The sequence below is a fragment of the Fusarium verticillioides genome, chromosome 1, assembly GCF_000149555.1.
Source record: "Fusarium verticillioides 7600 chromosome 1, whole genome shotgun sequence".
In the NCBI taxonomy this organism is placed as follows: Eukaryota; Fungi; Ascomycota; class Sordariomycetes; order Hypocreales; family Nectriaceae; genus Fusarium; species Fusarium verticillioides.
This window is the reverse complement of record NC_031675.1, coordinates 5,947,412-5,965,216: the sequence shown is the minus strand read 5'-3', so window position 1 is coordinate 5,965,216 and position 17,805 is coordinate 5,947,412. Positions and strand designations below refer to the sequence as shown.

The 17,805-nt window shown below is 46.6% G+C and overlaps 9 protein-coding genes across 9 annotated transcripts; 4 read left to right on the top strand and 5 right to left on the bottom strand.

Moving 5' to 3' along the window:
- Window positions 1-43: 43 nt before the first annotated feature.
- On the bottom strand, window positions 44-1,609 carry FVEG_00095 (hypothetical protein; the record flags this gene model as incomplete). Its single annotated transcript, XM_018886528.1, has 1 exon — window positions 44-1,609. One exon carries the CDS (start codon window positions 1,607-1,609, stop codon window positions 44-46), a length of 1,566 nt encoding a protein of 521 aa, XP_018742097.1.
- Window positions 1,610-3,416: 1,807 nt separating this feature from the next.
- FVEG_00096 (hypothetical protein) lies at window positions 3,417-4,929 on the top strand (the record flags this gene model as incomplete). Its single annotated transcript, XM_018886529.1, has 2 exons — window positions 3,417-4,005; window positions 4,058-4,929. The coding sequence occupies 2 exons, from the start codon at window positions 3,417-3,419 to the stop codon at window positions 4,927-4,929; spliced, it is 1,461 nt and encodes a 486-aa protein (XP_018742098.1).
- A 616-nt stretch (window positions 4,930-5,545) lies between these two features.
- On the top strand, window positions 5,546-7,034 carry FVEG_00097 (hypothetical protein; the record flags this gene model as incomplete). The annotated part of the gene is made up of 4 exons (XM_018886530.1): window positions 5,546-5,840; window positions 5,900-6,265; window positions 6,323-6,436; window positions 6,496-7,034. 4 exons carry the CDS (start codon window positions 5,546-5,548, stop codon window positions 7,032-7,034), a joined length of 1,314 nt encoding a protein of 437 aa, XP_018742099.1.
- A 315-nt stretch (window positions 7,035-7,349) lies between these two features.
- On the bottom strand, window positions 7,350-8,760 carry FVEG_00098 (hypothetical protein). The gene is made up of 3 exons (XM_018886531.1): window positions 8,662-8,760; window positions 8,405-8,610; window positions 7,350-8,354 (listed from the first exon to the last, which is right to left on the bottom strand). The coding sequence occupies exons 1-3, from the start codon at window positions 8,682-8,684 to the stop codon at window positions 7,531-7,533; spliced, it is 1,053 nt and encodes a 350-aa protein (XP_018742100.1). The 5' UTR covers window positions 8,685-8,760; the 3' UTR covers window positions 7,350-7,530.
- A 232-nt stretch (window positions 8,761-8,992) lies between these two features.
- On the bottom strand, window positions 8,993-10,700 carry FVEG_00099 (hypothetical protein; the record flags this gene model as incomplete). The annotated part of the gene is made up of 6 exons (XM_018886532.1): window positions 10,615-10,700; window positions 10,260-10,568; window positions 9,942-10,213; window positions 9,772-9,890; window positions 9,336-9,717; window positions 8,993-9,289 (listed from the first exon to the last, which is right to left on the bottom strand). Coding segments are annotated over exons 1-6 (1,380 nt in total). The 5' UTR covers window positions 10,616-10,700.
- A 436-nt stretch (window positions 10,701-11,136) lies between these two features.
- FVEG_00100 (hypothetical protein) lies at window positions 11,137-12,243 on the top strand (the record flags this gene model as incomplete). Its single annotated transcript, XM_018886533.1, has 1 exon — window positions 11,137-12,243. One exon carries the CDS (start codon window positions 11,137-11,139, stop codon window positions 12,241-12,243), a length of 1,107 nt encoding a protein of 368 aa, XP_018742102.1.
- Window positions 12,244-12,519: 276 nt separating this feature from the next.
- FVEG_14584 (hypothetical protein) lies at window positions 12,520-12,830 on the bottom strand (the record flags this gene model as incomplete). Its single annotated transcript, XM_018903518.1, has 2 exons — window positions 12,520-12,659; window positions 12,722-12,830. 2 exons carry the CDS (start codon window positions 12,828-12,830, stop codon window positions 12,520-12,522), a joined length of 249 nt encoding a protein of 82 aa, XP_018742103.1.
- A 90-nt stretch (window positions 12,831-12,920) lies between these two features.
- FVEG_00101 (hypothetical protein) lies at window positions 12,921-15,605 on the bottom strand (the record flags this gene model as incomplete). The annotated part of the gene is made up of 6 exons (XM_018886534.1): window positions 12,921-13,726; window positions 14,126-14,412; window positions 14,463-14,812; window positions 14,866-15,003; window positions 15,052-15,536; window positions 15,599-15,605. 6 exons carry the CDS (start codon window positions 15,603-15,605, stop codon window positions 12,921-12,923), a joined length of 2,073 nt encoding a protein of 690 aa, XP_018742104.1.
- A 128-nt stretch (window positions 15,606-15,733) lies between these two features.
- FVEG_00102 (hypothetical protein) lies at window positions 15,734-17,157 on the top strand (the record flags this gene model as incomplete). The annotated part of the gene is made up of 3 exons (XM_018886535.1): window positions 15,734-16,553; window positions 16,636-16,742; window positions 16,774-17,157. 3 exons carry the CDS (start codon window positions 15,734-15,736, stop codon window positions 17,155-17,157), a joined length of 1,311 nt encoding a protein of 436 aa, XP_018742105.1.
- Between the last annotated feature and the right edge of the window lie 648 nt (window positions 17,158-17,805).

Here is a 17,805-nt window from a genome sequence, read left to right as displayed (position 1 = left end):
TAGGATCAAGGTCAGCACATGAATCCCTCAGGTCCTTTGCCTCTCATTCCTTATGCATCGCCATGTCGTCCATCTTCTTCTGTCCAATCGCATTCGCACCGACGGGAGCATCAGGTCCATCAAAGATCTCTGCCACCTCCTCAAGAGAATAGCCCTTGGTCTCGGGGAAGAAGAAGAAGATCAAAGTCAAGTGGACAGCAATCGCAACACACCAAACGATGTAGTACTTCCAAGCAATAGCCTCCATGGCAACAGGGTTTGCGAAAGCGTTGTAAACACCCGCCAAGTTGCCAGTGAGCTGGTACAACATAGATGCCTTTGCACGTAGCGAGTACGGTGTGACCTCCATGATATAAGTGGCTCCAATGGGGGAACAGGCGTGATACCAGAATGAGAAGACAAAGATCATGGCCAGAACTGCACCAGCGTAGCCAATGTGCTCGAAGTTCTCCTGTTGGTTGCGGGCAGAGCAGATTGTCCAGATGATGTATGATACACCCATACCTGACATACCGACGAGGAAGAGTCTGCGCCGACCAAACTTGTCAATCATTGTGGCGAAGACGACAGCTGAGAGAAATCCCCAAATTTGGAGACCGGCGTTGAGAAGAAGCTGTGTTTTGTGGTCGGTGATGTTGATCGAGTTGAGGACCTTGGCGAGATAGTACGAGGTGAGGGCGTTTCCGGACCACTGCAACATAGCGGGGATGTACAGAGCCAGGAAGAATCTATGCCAGTTGCCGCGAGTAGAGATCCATTCCGCCCAGCGCGACTTCTTCTGGACCTTCTCAATCTCAAGCGTCGCTGTAATCTCGGCCATTTCGAATCGTGCAAGTCTCGAGTTGGGGTCTCCGTAACCATGCCACTTGACGAGAATATCCTTAGCCTCCTGGTATCGGCCCTTGTAGATCAACCATCGAGGAGACTCGGGTGCAAACATGACCAATGAAGCCTGAACGACAGAGAACGCGCCTTGAAGAAGACTTGGAAGACGCCATGCCCAAGAGCTCTGCATCTGGAAGCTTCCGTAGGTGACCCAAGCAGCAATGATAGCACCAAGCGGCCACGAGACCATCATGAAAGACGTCATCTTTCCGCGATGCGTCGGGTATGTAACTTCGGAGAGGAGAGGAGGCGCCGCAGTGGAAACAATACCGAGACCAAAGCCGATGATGAAGCGCGAGGCAACAAACATGCCATAGTTATACGAGCAAGTCTGAACAATCGCGCCAACAATGATGGTAACCGATCCGATAAAGATAGGCTTTCTTCGTCCAAGCCAATCGCACAGTTGGGATGAAATGAGGATCGAAATGAGGACACCACCGTTGGGGCCAAACGTCATAGCGCCAAGACGCGTTCCCTTGGGTTCGCCGAAATATGACTGCCATTGAGGCAGAGACTGCGCTCCATTCAGCATACTCGCGTCAAAGCCAGTGGCGGTCTGAGTCAAGAGACCGCTGAGGAGGAGGAGGTTGAGTTTCCATAATGTCCAGTCGGAGTACCACGGTTTGCGATCGCGGGGGATGACATCGGCGAGGACGAGACCCTGGAAGTCATTGGCGTCAGCGTCGGGGAGGTGAGTTTCTTCAGCAACTTGCTTCGACATCTTGAAGATAAGCAGACTTGACTCAAGTGGAGGTAAAGATGGTTGAGCCTGGTGTTTGTGTTTCGTTTTGAAGATCTCCACAGTCTCTTTATATCTACCAATCTGACTTTGTGGGGTTGGTCGACAGTGACATTTCCCTCTCCGGCAGATGAACCGAGGAACTCGTGCCATTCACTCAACCCCAAAACTTGCTTGTGGGGGAAGACTTGATCCGATGCCCGCTGCGCGTTTTTACCCCGGATCTACCCCAGATTCGTTAACGTGCCGTGGGGTCTTTGCGCTCGGTTTGGTTAGAGCGTGAGTCCCCGCACGTGAGCGTGGCCAATATTCTTGGTTCGGGGCAAACGGAGCCGATGGGGGCATTGGACCGGCAGCGGGCGAAGGGTCGGAGGTCGTTACTCCGGGCACTGGGTTGCCAAATTCTCAGATCATGGATGCGAAAAAGGGAAGAATATGCACGGACTGGTAAGTTGATTGTAGCTAACTCGCACGCTTAATTGGCATGACGATCATCGATGTTGCTTGACTTATTAGTCATCCTTGTACGGATAATGCTGCAACGATACAGGGTAACTTGAGGTGTCACGAGTGTTGAGGATTAATTGATCATGTTATTCCTTTCGTTTCAAAGTATACTTCAAGTACAATTATCATGAAAAGCTTTACATATTCTAATATTGCTCTATCAAAGTCGCAATAACGGAATTGAGCTGAGAAAATGGTGCCCTGACACATTCGCAATAAAAGTTCAATTAGACCAAAGGTATGTTCGCATTTCACGTTGCAACCTTAGTGGACATGAGTAGCTTATATTGACCTATTGTGTGTTCAAGATCAGTTAATAACATTATGACTAGTTAATCATTGGGTAATCAATAGGTAATCTTGAATTTTTATTCTGTTTTATATAAATTCTATAGCAAGTACTCTGTAGTTAATTACGTCGCCCACCAACTTTGGGATCTTATCTTATCATATCTAAGGTAAGATAAGATATTGCAGATTAGAAACGAAGCTAAGATAAGCTCCGATAAGAAACTTCAATCCGGAGCAAGCACTATGGTTCATTGTGGAATGCCAACTGAACACGGAGTGTTGAAGATAATTAAGGGCATACTCCCGCGGGATCAATGGCGCCCAGGCTCCCACTACCCCCTCTTACATCTAACTAACTTGAAATATTGGCAATAAATTGCATGCCTCACCCGTTTAGTTACCTTCTAAGCGCTGAATGCTGAATTGGGTCAAGCGCTCGCAGTTTGAGCTGTAGGTATTCAGAGGAAAGATCACCTCGCCCACCGAGTGACAAACGAAGCGATTAAACTGATACGAAGTTATCTTAGACTAAAGACTGAAGCTTCAACCTGCCTTACGAATAGAATCCGAACATGTTTAGATACCCATGCTCAGCTAGACACTGACGGGAAAGTAGTGAGTAGGCACTCAGGCTATCCTGAATCAAGCTCGGGCCTGGAACGCCACGTACTTATTCTCTATCACATACCTTCCAGCTTTCATGTCCTTATGCATCTCGTGGCGTATGCAATGTGATTTCCTGTTACGAGTGTGGGCATATATGTTTGTGATTGAGAGCAATGTGATAGTGAACTGCTGGGATCTCAGCCAGCCACTTTGAGTGGCGCCGCCAATGATTCATCTGCCGCCCGTGCAACGCAAACCCAGCCCCAGCTTCGATGGACCGAAGAGCAAATACTACATAAGTAGACTATTGCGATATGCTTTCTATGGAAGCATAAGCAAGCAGGAAACAATTGAACACACTATCATAGTTTATCCCCAAGGAAACATGGCCTCAACACTTGATCTCGCTGCGGATGAGTTTCTCACTTGTGAGATTCATTCCGAGAGCACCCTACCACTTCTGAGCTATTTCATCTACATTTCAGGCTATGGTGAGACGCTTACCTACTATCGCTTCAACGAGCTTCTGCAGGCAAAAGACTCCAAGCTGCTGTCTCTCTTCCCGGGTCTCCGTGAATGCGAGAAAGGCAAGACGTGTGATAAGCTGTTCACAGATGCTGTTCGAAAGGTTGTCGATGACTTTTGGGACGCCTACGATGAGGCTGCAGATGAGATCTCGTTTCCCGAGAAGATTCAAGTGAAAGCTATCAAAGATGCATATGTCGCCATCACTAAGAAGTATGATAGCTACACGCTATGGTCTTGCTTGACTGATAAGGCAGGGTGGACTGAAGATGCTATCAATCTGTATGATCTCGGTAACGCTCATGTCGTCTTTGAAAATGGCTTCATTGAGTCGTTCAAGGATGCGTTTTTGTCAAGTAACGAAGGTGGCGAACAGGCCGGCATGAAGCAGCTTCAAGAGGGAATGGATGCCATACCCAACGCCATCGTCTCCAGCGAGAGAGGAGAAAGTGAGTCAATGTCGTTCCTTCATTGAATATAACTTTGAATAATTTCTCACAGAATCGTTGGTGGATGACATCATCTATGGTGCCCGAGTCACTGAGATAGGCATCCCTGAACAATCGGACCCCCAAATCCCTCGCCAAGCTCCGGCCAAGGTGACCTATGAAGTCACAGCCAACAGCTTGAAGAAATCCATCACCTCCGACTATCTCATTCTCGCCATTCCTTACACCGCGCAGCGAACAGTTGCCAAGTCCAAGCCCTTTGTTCCTATGCAGGAAATGGCAGTTCGAGACGTTCGCGACGTGAAAGTCACCAAGATTCTTCTTCAGTACAAGAAGAGATGGTGGGAGAAGGTCTTCACTGAGGCGGGTCAAGGCCTAGACGGCGGTCTCGTCAGCGATCTTCCTATCCGTTATACCATGTTCCCCAAGACAGAAGACAACACTCAGTTCAAACATTCAAATCGCGGTGCCATCATGGCAGCATATACTTTCGAGCAAGATGCCACTATCCTTGGATCCTTCTCCCCAGACCGGCGAATTCAAATTGCCGCTGAGAACCTGAACAGGATCTTCCCCAGTGCCAAGTCGCCGGACCTTCTCGAAGCTGGGGCATCTCAGGTCTTTCCAGCTGATGAACTAGCGCATTCTGCTACTTCGGCCCGATGCAAAAGACCAAGTTCTTGGATACCATGCAGAAGCCTGACTGGGAGAACAGAATATTCTTTGCGGGTGAGCAGGCTAGCTTTACTCATGGATGGATCCAGGGCGCTTTTGAAGCTGGGCTTCGATGTGTTCAGCAAATGTGGTCTGTTGCTATTGAGGGTAAGGCACAGTGAGCAAGAGAATGCAAGGCTTACACGCGTGGGTCCCAAGACTCAAGCCCGGGAGGAGCCAGATTCGCAAGTCCTGTCTCAGCTTAGGTAGTGAAAAAATATCCAACTACAGTAGTGAGCCTTACAGTCTAAGCTTAAGTCTTAATTATACACATTTATAGCACAGTTATTGCATAGCAAGGCAGACTGCTAGGGATAAACAAGGTACCTCGAGCTATTGGGCTAAAAAAGATTCTGTTAGTAATCACTAAGCCCTGTTTGTACTTACTCAGCCCCATCTAGTTAGATTATTTGACCACCACTCGAATCCTTTCTATTAAAAGGACCCCAATTCCACTTTAATTATACAAGGATATCCATGTCTAAAATCTCCTATCGGAACGGAACTCTGTTTAATCTGCATTGAAGTAGTTAAGCTTTTTTAAGTTCCCTAGATTTACGTAGTACTTTGTAGACTGCTGACTGCTGACTGCTGACTGCGCACATACCTAGGCTGTGCAGATCCTTTGTTAGAAATCCTTTAATTAAAATCCTTTGCAAAAACTCCACTCCTTGCGGCAATGACAAGATCGTTTTTAAATGGATAGAAAACGAGGCCATACAGTCGAGTAGAGTAATATAAGAGATCGCAACACCTCTAGCAATAAGCGTTAGCAGCCAACTACTTCAGCTTCATTGCATTCAATCATTTTCAAGACTTTACAGCCATGGCTTCTACCATAACCCAAATGGCGGCCATTGGCCTTTTACTCCTCGGTTTACCTTCCACCACTCTCGCTAAGCCGGTAGGAGTCCAGCCACGCCAAAATGTCCCTGGCGACACGCCCTTCGTCAGCTTTGATGCTTGCAGTGATTCTCAACGGCAGGACATCGAGAAGGCTTGGGCCGATGTGGTCACGCTTGTCGGCGTTTCAAAACAGTTTAATCCTCCCGGGACGATCGAATCTAGAATCTTCGGAGATGACATCAATGTACGATTCGAGGACATATCCCGCATATACAGTGAGTTCCTCTGCTTTCTTGTCTCAATCTACGAATGTCACGGGCTAACCAGTCCACAGCTATTTTCCACAATATCGAGGAACTGAGCAAGAATGGTCGCAAGATGCAGATTTCTTGTCAAGATATCTACCAGGACCACAGGGGAGTAAATGACCAAGTTACATGTAAAAACGTGATTCAGTCTACATCTGGCTCTATCGGTGCCTATGCATTTTCCACCGAGGCGACCATCGAGAAGTCTACCATTGTTCTCTGCGATCCCTTTTGGGCACCCGGTCAAGAGTTTCTGGGGGAGATAGTTGACAATCTCCGAAATGCGCCAGAGGGGGACAGAAAGAATCCCAATCTCATGGTCGGCAAGGGTAAAATCCTACTTCACGAGCTGACGCATCTTCCCGCACTGGCAGAGACATCGACGAATGACGGTGAGTGGTTCTTGTCGCGATGATAATTAGGCTACAAATGCTGACAGAATTCTCAAGTTGTTGTCATCGATCAACTTCTCAATGATGACTCAAATGCCAAGGCTTATGGGATCAGAATGGTGGAAAGACTCGCCAGAAACAAGAATTGGCGCGCTCGTACGGCCAAGAATGGTAGGCAGCAAGCAACAAGTTTTACAAGACCTGGCACTAACTGGCTCCTCTCTTTACAGCTGACAGCTACGCATGGTATGCGACTGAGAAGTACTTTGAAGGCATGTTCGGTACTCCCAACGCAGCTTATGAGAAGAGGGATGAAGACGACGACGATACTTCGCCTGAGCAACCGGTGCCTCCTGCTGGTCCCACCAAGGCACTCAATATCATCCTCGAGAACAAGCGCCACGGAGTCCCGAATGACAAAGACTTCTACGACAAAATGAACTGGCTGTTCTACTCTACCGACTTTGGGACTGCATCGCAATGTGCGCTCAACCCTGCTCTCGCCACTCATGCCGACGTATCTATTGCCACCTTTTCGGTCGATGCTCTGAGGGGCACCTACTTTCCTGGTGGCACATATGATGTCAAAACTCAAGATGGAGATTGTCAGTACAAGAACGATGGAACAGGAAACCCAGGAGCCTTGTGGTGTGGTGATCAGGCACATTCATGCAGGGAACATGCGGACAGACAAAAGGTCACTTATTGCCGCGACCTTGACAAGTTTGCGCAGATTCAGCATGTACCTATGGTTGTTTGTGAGTGGTAGTCTTGGGACCTTGTTCGCAAAGGATGCACGCTGGCAGGTTGAAACCGATGTTAATCTGGACCTTGAGGTTTTCAGTAGGACTAGTGTAAGATTGGATAGTTTATTGTGTTCAACCTTCTATGTATGTGTTGACTATCTCATATCCAAGATCCTTTACTGTAGTACATATGCAGACATGTCTTGACACAGCTATACAACTTTTATAACACTCTTGTTTACGGGTAAGCAGGCTAGCTTTTCTTGTACCTAAATTGTACCCAGTCTTCAGGGCACTTTGAAGTGAGGCTTCAATGCAATTAGCAGTTTCGTCTGTCACCATTGAGTGCAGCCAGAGCAAAAGAGACCAACATCGCAAGGCATTGTATTTCGCTATTCTTATTATTTTGTCGTTGAATTTAGCCACGCCTTATGATTGGTGGTTCATCTCATTGAGCTTGGGAATGTAGTATTTGGTTTTCGCTCTCATTTCAATCTGAAGATGCGTCCGGTGTGCTGTTTAAGCCTTGTTCAGTCTCTTAGCCTCAATCTGCACCGACTCAGGAATCCACTGCTCCAAACTCTCACCCACCGGCTTCCAACCAAGAAATTTCCTCGCTCGCTTTGCCTCACCACGACTATTCAAACCCCATGAGAGAGCCTGGAATCCCAACTTCTTCTGTGCCTCATCAACATCCAACACTTTTGTCTCATCACTATCAATAACGCCCTGCTTCTTAGCTTCCTTGGCAATAAGAGCCGAAATCTGGCTCCATTTGTGTTTGCCGTTCTCAGCGAAGAAGTACCCCCTTGGCCCCCAGATTTCCTGTTCGTCGGACTGCTTCTCAGATGATGCGGCGCGATCGGAGAGAAGAACAATTAGCTTGGAGAGATCATGGACGTGTACGTTGTCCCACTCTGTTTCGCCAGCGCCGATGATGGGACCGAAGCCCTTCTCGAGGGTTGTCTCGGTTAAGCCCGGGATTTGGCGACTTCGCTGGTTGGCGGGTCCTCGGCCAGTGCCGTAGATGGTGGGAGGGCAGACGATGGCGACCTTTACGGCGCTGGGATCCTTGGCAGCTTCGTCGAGAACAATCTTGTCGACATCGCGATGGAAAGCGGTGTCAGGCAGAGAAGTGACCTTGTCGACTCCCTCGAGATCGTCGTAGGCTTGCTCGGGAAGAGGACCTTCTCCATAGCGCTTGTTGTCCATATCGTACCAGCAGAGAATGCCCGTGCCGCTGATGTGAATCCAGTAGCCGGGGTTTGAGCTCGAGTGGGTAGATCGCAGGCCAGCAGCGATAGCCTTGGCAGCGCCTTGGTGATCGGAACTTTCAGCGGTATCTGAATCAATCAGTATCTCAAATGTTCAAGAAGAATCTCATTTCACTTACGAATGACAATGTCGGCCTCAGAAGCAGCCTTCTCAATGACCTTGGAATCATCCAACGATCCAACCGCCAACTTCACATCAGGATATTGCTTCTGCACATCCTTCCCCTTATCCTCACTTCGGACGAGGATGGTATACTTCCAGTCAGGATGCGCTTTATGCAATGCGTAGAATGCATCACCTCCAATGAAACCGGTGGTACCAGTACTAAGCGATGGGTCAGCGTCAGCTTACGGTGACATTGGGAGGGAACCTTACATAAAGACGCTCTTTGCAGCCATTTTCGTGAATTCGTTTAGATTAATCGTTTGATGTGAGTATAGTTATTGCAGTGGTGTTTCTAAGAAGAGGTTATTCCAGAGGACTTATAGGCTTTGAACGCTGAGATATCAAAGACGTCAAAAGAAGCACAGTGACGTCATGCTGAGCAAATGGCCCCTCATAACGTTAATGGCTTGCTTAGCAATCTGTTAAGATTGTCACACAAAATGCATGCACTGACTAACAGCCCATTTTGCTGTGGATAAGGTCTTTTCCAGCGCAATGGTTAATCATATCGGTAATAAGCTTGATTTTCAACCAATCGAATTTACATGACGTTCATTGACCTCTCTTCTAGAAATTTCCTAACAGCAGATCCAAAGGCCAAGTCCGACCAGATGAACTGGTTCAGTATCTCGCTTGTATTAGACCACGAACAGTGAAGGCTGGGTCTTTCGAAACTCGTCGAACATAAAAGTGAGGTGTAACCTGAACGGACAGGCCCATCTGGAGCAAATACTCCGCCGATACATATCAGCCAAAGCAACAGGTCGGCATGCTCGTCCCAAACGGGTTCATAGCGGACTTTTTCAATTTCTCTGAGAAGTTGCGCAGTAATATTGGACTTGCAAGTTAGCAAACGCTCCCAACGGCGTGAATGGGGGACCTACGGGAATCACTAAAGCGCACCAGACTTTGCAGCACAGCATGACGGAACACATGTACGCTGCGAGATGGCAAGCTTTGGATATCGGACAAGTATTTGGGAGGGCCTGGAGACGAGATTGGATGGATGCTGTGTGACTGTTGATGTTCACCGAAGAGACTGGACGGCCGGTGCGTTGATAGATGTTTCTGATGCACTGGAGAGCGTGGATGTCTCGGACTATATCCAGGAATTCTTGACTGAACAGATGAGATCGTACCTGGAAGCCTGAAGGTAGCTCAAAGAAGTCTGGAGCTATTGTGTCTCGTTGCCAGTGGAGTTCGGTGAAAGTGGTATGGTCGACTATGCGTTTTGAGCCCACCATGATCGATGAGTTCAAGTCCTGCCTGCCAAAGAATAAGAGGGCATTTCTGAGCAAGTGGGATTATCGATTGACATACCAGAATATGGCGCGCTTAATGCCTTGAGTGAGTTTCACAACGACTGGCTCACATGCATTGAGGAGGTATTGTATTGCACCCATGTGAAGCTGAACTTGAGAAGTTGTGCCCAGCCGTGCCTGAAAAGTTAGTACGACCGTTCCTTTAAGAGAGCGACGCGACGACCTCACCTCAACCCCGACTAGTAATAGTATAGCACCAATAGTTGACTCCGAAACGACTTTGTCGGGCGTGCTTATCCTTTCGCGGATATGCTGGATCGCTTGACCTCGGTATATAAGGCATTCTCTATTAATGACTCCTCCATTCGCAGTGAAGGCCAAGGAGAGCATCACAGCATTTAAAAGAGCAGGATCAACAAGACCAGATCGGAAAACCGATTGGAAATTCTGAAAGCCATCCTCGATGCTGAAAACAGGCTCGGGAGCTTGGCGTGCATTAACTGAGACATATCAGTAATATGCCTAAGAGTTTATTAGAGAACCAACAGTCGTTCAGTAAAATCTGAAGGCGTTTGGAGTCGACGGCGAGACTTTGGAAGGGATCGAGCAGACTTGCTGATAGCGAAATGGGCGATGAGATAGTGCGCTTGGGGCATTGCCTCCTGCAAATACTTCTCGATTGTTCCCGTTCATCTTCTACTGTTCTCACAGAAAAGTGTTGCATTGATTCTTGTTTCAGTTGTCTTTTTTTGTGTAACGCTTGTTTCACTGCATGTGATCGAGCGAGGCGCTGGGCAGCCTTATCGCTGGTCTTATCTGGAGTCCCCTGCACCGGAATGAACTGAAAGTGCGCCACTAACCAGAGTCAGTACAAACTGTAGTGGTTGACTGCGAAACGTACTTTTTCCCCCAAGGTTGGGTCCTTGCAGCGCTCTGAGTATGCGTCTCTGGCAAGTATTATGGTGCCATTCAATGATCTCGTCTCTGCGTCGCGTCCGTCTCACCGTAAGCTTGATGCTGCTTAGAAATCGTCCACCACAAGATCCACATTTTCCCCTGCTGTAGATCAGCTAGACCGACTTGGGCATCATCTCGTTTCCTGTTTCGGAAGTATGTCGTTGCTGCATCGAGGACAACCTCATTTCCATATCTTGACCGGTCTACGCCTTGACAGCACGAGGTCTAAGTGTCACCACTTCACTGAGATATGGTTTATAATATGGTCACTTTCATGGCAGATTTATCAGCTTGTAATCTCAAAATGGGTCCCTTCTGAACTTTTTGTGTCATCAGTCTGAACTGGCGGATATAAAGAGGACAAAACGGACGAACCGTGGAAGGAATACACACAAGTCAATATTCAGTGAACAGCCTTCAATTCATCAACTATACTCAATACAACTTCAATCAAGCCTCATTCAACATGTCAGAGTCACGCCTTTTCCAGCCCATGAAAATCGGCAACATCAAAGTCCAACATCGCATTGGCATGGCCCCTCTTACACGCCTCCGAGCAAGCATTGACCGTGTTCCTAACGTCCTTATGAAGGAATACTACGGTCAGCGCGCTTCCATCCCCGGTACCCTAATCATAACCGAGGGCACTCTTGTCTCCCCTGCTGCCGGTGGAGGTTTTGCCAGAACGCCTGGAATATGGAACAAAGAGCAGGTCTCAGCCTGGAAAGACATCACCGATGAAGTACACCGCAAGGGCAGCTTTATTTTTGTGCAGCTGTTTGCGATGGGTCGTGCCGCAACTGTCGAAGTTGCAAAGGAAGAAGGAATCGACATTATCGGACCGAGTGCGATCCCGATTGAAGGCAGTCCCGCCCAACCTCGAGCGATGAACTTGGAAGAGATTCATGAAATGGTCGAGGCCTTCCTCACTGCGTCGGAGAATGCCATAAGAGCCGGCTTCGACGGTGTTGAGATCCATGGAGCTAATGGCTACCTGCTCGACCAATTCCTCCAAGACGTCAGCAACCAGCGCAACGACGAGTATGGAGGCAGCATTGAGAACAGGTCCCGTCTCATCACCGAGATATTAGAACGCGTTGTCCAAGCCATCGGCCCAGAGCGCGTCGGTATCCGTCTCAGCCCATGGAGTACCTTCCAGAGCATGCGCATGGAAGACCCAATCCCTCAGTTCACCGACATCATCAACAAAGCCAGCCGACTAAACTTGGCCTATATTCACTTGATCGAGTCGCGTATCTCCGGCAGCCAAGACTGTCATGAGCATGGCAGCGAGAAGCTTGACTTTGCATATGATCTATGGAAGGGACCTTTCCTTATTGCCGGCGGGTATAAACTGAGCGAGGCGGAAAGGCTTGTTAACGAGGAGCATCCTAATAAGGAGATCATGGTCATGTTTGGAAGAAACTTCTTGGCAAATCCTGACTTGGTGTACAGGATAAAGGAGGGACTGGAGCTCAACCCATACAAGAGGAACACCTTTTATACCAGCGATGTCGAGGGTTATGTGGATTATCCATTCGCAGTCAGAAAAGAAGCAGAAACTTCTAACTGATTTCAGATCAGTTGGACTTTTGTTGCAGGTCGCTTCTTGGTCGGGCATTGCATCTGAGGCCTCGGCCGTGTTCCTTCATATAGGTCGTCCTTGTAGTCTTTCTCTTATACTAACCATTCAATCCCAAATGTTCACTGAAAATTCAAAGAAGATTCCACCAACGATTCTGTGTGATTTCTATCCGCGGTCAAAATGTGTATGCACTTTCATAGTAATCCCCGTTCCCAATGCGTTTTCGGACAACCACCTGCAACTCCCACCATAGACATCGAATAATCATCGTCTAAAATACTTTCCCCGTAATTCAAGAAAGTTCCAACTCCATATCCAGCCTTGGTTCTGCTCTAAGAGCGGATTGTCGAGAATGGAGTCATAAGGATCATATGTAACATCTCCAGTGAACAGACGGCTGGCCGCTGTTTTCAATAGTTAGTGTCTATAATATCTGGCAGTTTTTTCACAGCAAGTAAAAGCTCACCTTGCTCATACTCCAAGAGCGTGTCGTTTAATGCAGTGTCAGCAGACACGCCCATGTCTTGATCTGCGAAGTTCATGCTTAGTGTATCAGTTATGCTACCGTTGTTCATTGCGTGTGCTGACTTAAAGTCAAGTTTTGCCTCTGATATCGGGCCTTCTGCAGAGCATCCCCAGTCAGACACTTTAAAGTTATTTCTGCTTCAGTCTCCTCCAGGGACTTCTGGGTATGCACTACTCAAAACCCCCGTCTCTGACCTCTCCTTGCCTGTTTTTGCCATCACCAGATTCGCGAGTCTTTTCGTGATATCCCGGCTCTGGGCGGCAAAAATTGACTTATCCTTGAGAAGGGCCTGTACCTGCATCAACTGCCGTATCCTAGATCTGACTTCGGTCGAGTCAGGAGCCAAATGATCGAGCGTTATCGAGATACACAGTGTCACACCTGCCGTCAACAGGTGCAATGACACAACAGCTATGGCATATGTCTCAGATGCTTCCAAGAGGTACGGCGTCGAAGCAGCTCTAGATATCGACAGTGAAGCTTCCTTACACTGTTGTATGGCTGCCCGAAATGGGTCAGTCATTGAAGTAGTGCTAGTTTTTCTGAAGGATAGAAGAGGCCTATTGGTCAAGATTTTCGCATTCTCGTACGCCAACTTGAGAAAAAGCGCTTGCAGACGGAACAGAGAGTTTTCGAATTCTCGTTCAGTCCTTTCACGGCCATGCGGGGCCTGAAACTCCGATAATGGATAAACATCAAATATAAGCTTCCGAGCTAGACTTCTACGCCACTCTTGGAGACGCCCGTTTAAAGTCGCAACTTTATCGGAAAGTCCGTTGACATTGCCCCCTCTCTTCCGATCGCCGTGCCGAGTGCCGTACAACTCAAGTAACGCGGACTTGATTATAGACGAGAGCCTCGACATTGAGCACTTGTAGAACAACAACGATGGACCCCTCGGATGGCGTGACTCTCTGGTAGGCCCAGAGTACTCATCATACGGATCTACTTATATTAAAAGAAAGGATCTGCTTATTAAGTAAACTTTATTATAATTTTAAATAACTACTGCCTATACAGTAGTTTATAGTTTACTACTACTGGCCTGCTAACTTAGGACTATATATAATAATACTGCTAAACATTTTTATTTAAGTATAACTTAATATATATCTTTATATACTTGCTATCTAGAAGTATTAAGATACTAATTTATATAAGTATACCTTATACGCCTTCAATATGCTCTATAGCTTGTCCTTTAGCCTCTGGAATTATATTATCTAATTCCTTTTTCTTAGTATCCTGGCACGGTGCCTTCCAAGCTATAAAAGAGGAGTCGTATTAGCAAAACATATATTTAAAGAAAGTCAAAATTCGAAACCAAATGCTTTAGGTGCTTACTTCGTGTATGTCGAGCTGGGATGTTCTCGATAAACATAAGATCGATTTCTTCAAGCGAACGGCCTTCAAGCTCAGGGTAGTAGAAGAAAGCCCAGACACAGCCTGCAAGCCCGAGAGCGCCATAAATAAAGCCAATCTTTGCTCCAAGGTTGGCGTATCCAGCATCTGTAAGATAGGGAACCGTAAAGGTGGTGACAAAGTTCGTCAGATTCTGGACAGTAAAAGCAGCCATCGCTGTCTTGTCTCTGAGTCGAGGAGAGGGTATTTCGGCAGGAATGAGTGTGCCCCTAACGAACACGGTCAATGCATTGGTCAGTGATGAATCGATTGAACTTACAATGGGGCAAAGGATCCGAGCAAGAAAAGCCCATAGCAGGGAAACATAGAGGCAATGACAAGCTTAGCCTGCTTGCTTGGGTTGTGTATAGCACCGACGCTTCCGATCACTATCATGCAAATCGCCGCCATCGGAGCAAGCGTATGATAAAAGAACCTCCTGCCAACGTGGTCGACTAGGAGTGCGAATGTCAAGGCGCCGACAATGCCTCCAACCTTGATTATGATGGTGAAGACATAAGGGTTATAGACATTGAGACTCTTGATGAAGATAGTGCCGTACGTGTTTGCGAATGCTTGGCCAGAGGCTAGGGCGAAGAAGTTGGCAATCATGGCAATGCTGGTACGTCTCTGAGAATGCATGTTAGCAGAAGCGGACCACACCGCCAGAGAGAAGGGCTTACTAAATTGTGGCCCTTGAAAAGATCCCTCCAGCCACTTCCCTCAACATTCCTTTCGAGTGAAACTCTCATCCGCGCCATGTCCTCATCGATATCGTAACCAGGGTGGCCATCGTTGAGATACTTCAAAACGGAGAGGGCCTTGTCTTCTCATCCCATTCTAATAAGCCATCTGGGAGATTCGGGCACAAACCAAGTGAGGAGCAGGGCAAGAGAAGGTACAGAAAACAACACAGCCACTGGAATCTTCCAGGAATCATCCCCAGGGATAGGAGCTGTGGCATAGGCAACAATACCAATGATCAGAGATCCGATGAGGCGACCGAAGACGTAGGTGCTAACCATTGCACCGCGGACGCGGGGTGGAACTAATTCGGAGATGAAGAGAGGAATGAGCCAGCCTTCCATGCCTGTGTATATGTTGACAACAGAGCGTCCAGCAAGAATCTGCCCATAGGACTTGGATGTGTAGCTGATCGCTATGCCAACCAGACAGATGATGTTCATTGATATATAGACAACGCGGCGTCCGTATCGTTCTCCAATCACCGAGGCCACCCAAAGCGCCGAGGCATAGGTGATGTAGGGAATCGAGTTGAGAAGGGAAAGGTTTCTGGTGCTAATGTGGCATATGCCTTTGGGGTTACACACGTCACCAAACGTGTGTTGAAAGGCTAAAACCAGCCACAGTTAGATTCAGAACGTAGTGATCTATCTATCGTTTATCGACACTTACCATTCATTGCCTGGACCGTATTATAGATAGCAATGTCGAAGCCATTGCTTAGGACATTGAGACCGACTACTAAGCAAAACGCACCTAAAGGAAGCGTGAAATTGCGGATGAAGGGTAGGCTACTGAGAGCGTTCCATGCCGACGTGTTTCGGAGAAGTCCTTATCCAACCAAACATCTACATCTACAAGAATGCCTCGTTCCAGCGTAATCACGATAAGCCAGTATACTATCCAGGTAAATACAATACCGATCTTGTCGCGGAAAAGTCACTCGGCTATCTTGACGATGCTGCCGACAACGTCGACTCACGGCCCTTTTTCATGTTTGTCATGCCAATTGGCCCGCACTCGGAGACAGCCATCACGAGTCAAGGGGTCAAATTTTCGGCTCCTGTGCCTGCAGACCGACATGCCCACCTTTACCCTAACGCAAAGATCCCACGCACAAAGAGCTTCAATCCTTCTGTGCCAAAGGATATCAGTTATCTCAAAGAGCTGCCAAGACTGAATTCGACGGTAGTCGATTACTTGGACGAATTCTACCGCCAGAGGCTTCGTGCCTTGGCTTCATTGGATGACATGATAGATGATATCTTTTCAAAACTTGAGCAGCGCGGTCTTGTTGATGATACGTACGTTATCTATACCACAGATAATGGCTTCCATATGGGCCAGCACCGACTTCAGGCTGGCAAAACAAGCTGCTACGAAGAAGATGTTAGTATTCCTTTCATGATTCGCGGCCCGGGCGTCCCAAAGGGTTCAGTAAAGTACCCGACAAATCACGTTGACCTCGCCCCGACAATTTTTGAGCTTGCTGGTATCCCCCTTCGCGATGATTTTGACGGGACCCCGATGCCCGTTAAGAACCAGAAGCAGCCACAAAAGTATGAAATTGTCAACGTCGAGTTTTGGGACTTGAGCTCCTTTGACGAAGGAAAATATGGTACTGAAGGTAAGTTGTTCAGTGTCCCGTCCCTGGCATTTGTTTTCACTATAGGTTGTTTACTGACTTACTTCTTCTTAACCATTTGCAGTAAATATCTTCAATAACACATATAAATCCATCCGCCTTATAGGCTCGGGATATAACCTTATGTACAGTGTTTGGTGCACAAATGAACGTGAGCTCTACGATATGCATGTAAGTTTCTATTCTATGATATGCTTCACAGTCCTTGGCACCTAACTCAAATTTTCAACCGGAGGCCGATCCTGCCCAAATGAATAACCTTAACAAAACAAAGAGCTACATCTTTGGGCACCCTGTCCAGAAAGTAGTCTCCCGCCTCAACGGCCTCATGCTGGTTCTTAAGCGTTGCCAAGGCCAACAGTGTGTTTACCCATGGAAAACCTTACATCCTCAGGGTAATGTAATGTCCCTTACAGATGCATTACACCCACGATATGATACGTTTTACGAAAAGGACATGCCTCAAGTGTCATTTGAAGAGTGTCTGGCAGGGTATATTATCTCTAATGAAGGGCCTCAAATCCCATCAATTTATAGCAAGAAAAAAGACGAGGCAAAATATGACTTTTTAAAAGGATTTAATTAGTATCTTTACGCTTCAATAAAAATATTAAGCTGTAAGCTATGTTAATATAGTTTTAATTAATTAAGTTCTTATTATCCTTTAATATATTACTATTATATTATAATAGTTAATTTTCTTTAAATAGGTAAACTAGTTTATATTAAGTTTATATTTATAAAATATATAAAGTATAGTATTAAGTATATTTAAGTACATTTAAGTATATTTAAGTATATGTAAGTATTATATCTTTTAATAGTAAATAGTATAAGTAAGGCTTATTAGAGTAAAGAAGTATTATAAATAATTAATAAATTAAATTCTATTTAGTATTAAGTATATATATATATATTAACTATATTAAGTTATGCTAATAGTAATTATTTAAGTAAATTAATACTAATGTTATTAAATTAGTTATAATTATAACAGCTCAGTACTGATTATCTTTAGTAAAGGTAGTGCTGATTAGTGAAAAATGTAAGGTATATATAGAGGTCTATTAGGCTGTAATAGTAATGGTATAAGTAAAGGTCATACTCGTGCTCTAACTCACCTCTTTAACGAGCTTGACAGTGGAGCTGGAATTCCAAGTTGATCCTACAGCTGATCTAATAGTAGTACTTAGTTCGTTTTTGACTAAATTGTTCGTTGCCGCGGCTTGCTCTG

Bases quoted from the DNA above. Each gene is read 5' to 3' on its own strand.
- FVEG_00098 (XM_018886531.1), bottom strand. From the start codon at position 8,684: ATGGCTGCAAAGAGCGTCTTTAT. The intron at 8,611-8,661 runs GTAAGGTTCCCT...CCCATCGCTTAG, and splicing joins GCTGCAAAGAGCGTCTTTAT to TACTGGTACCACCGGTTTCA. The intron at 8,355-8,404 runs GTAAGTGAAATG...TGATTGATTCAG, and splicing joins TGAGGCCGACATTGTCATTC to ATACCGCTGAAAGTTCCGAT.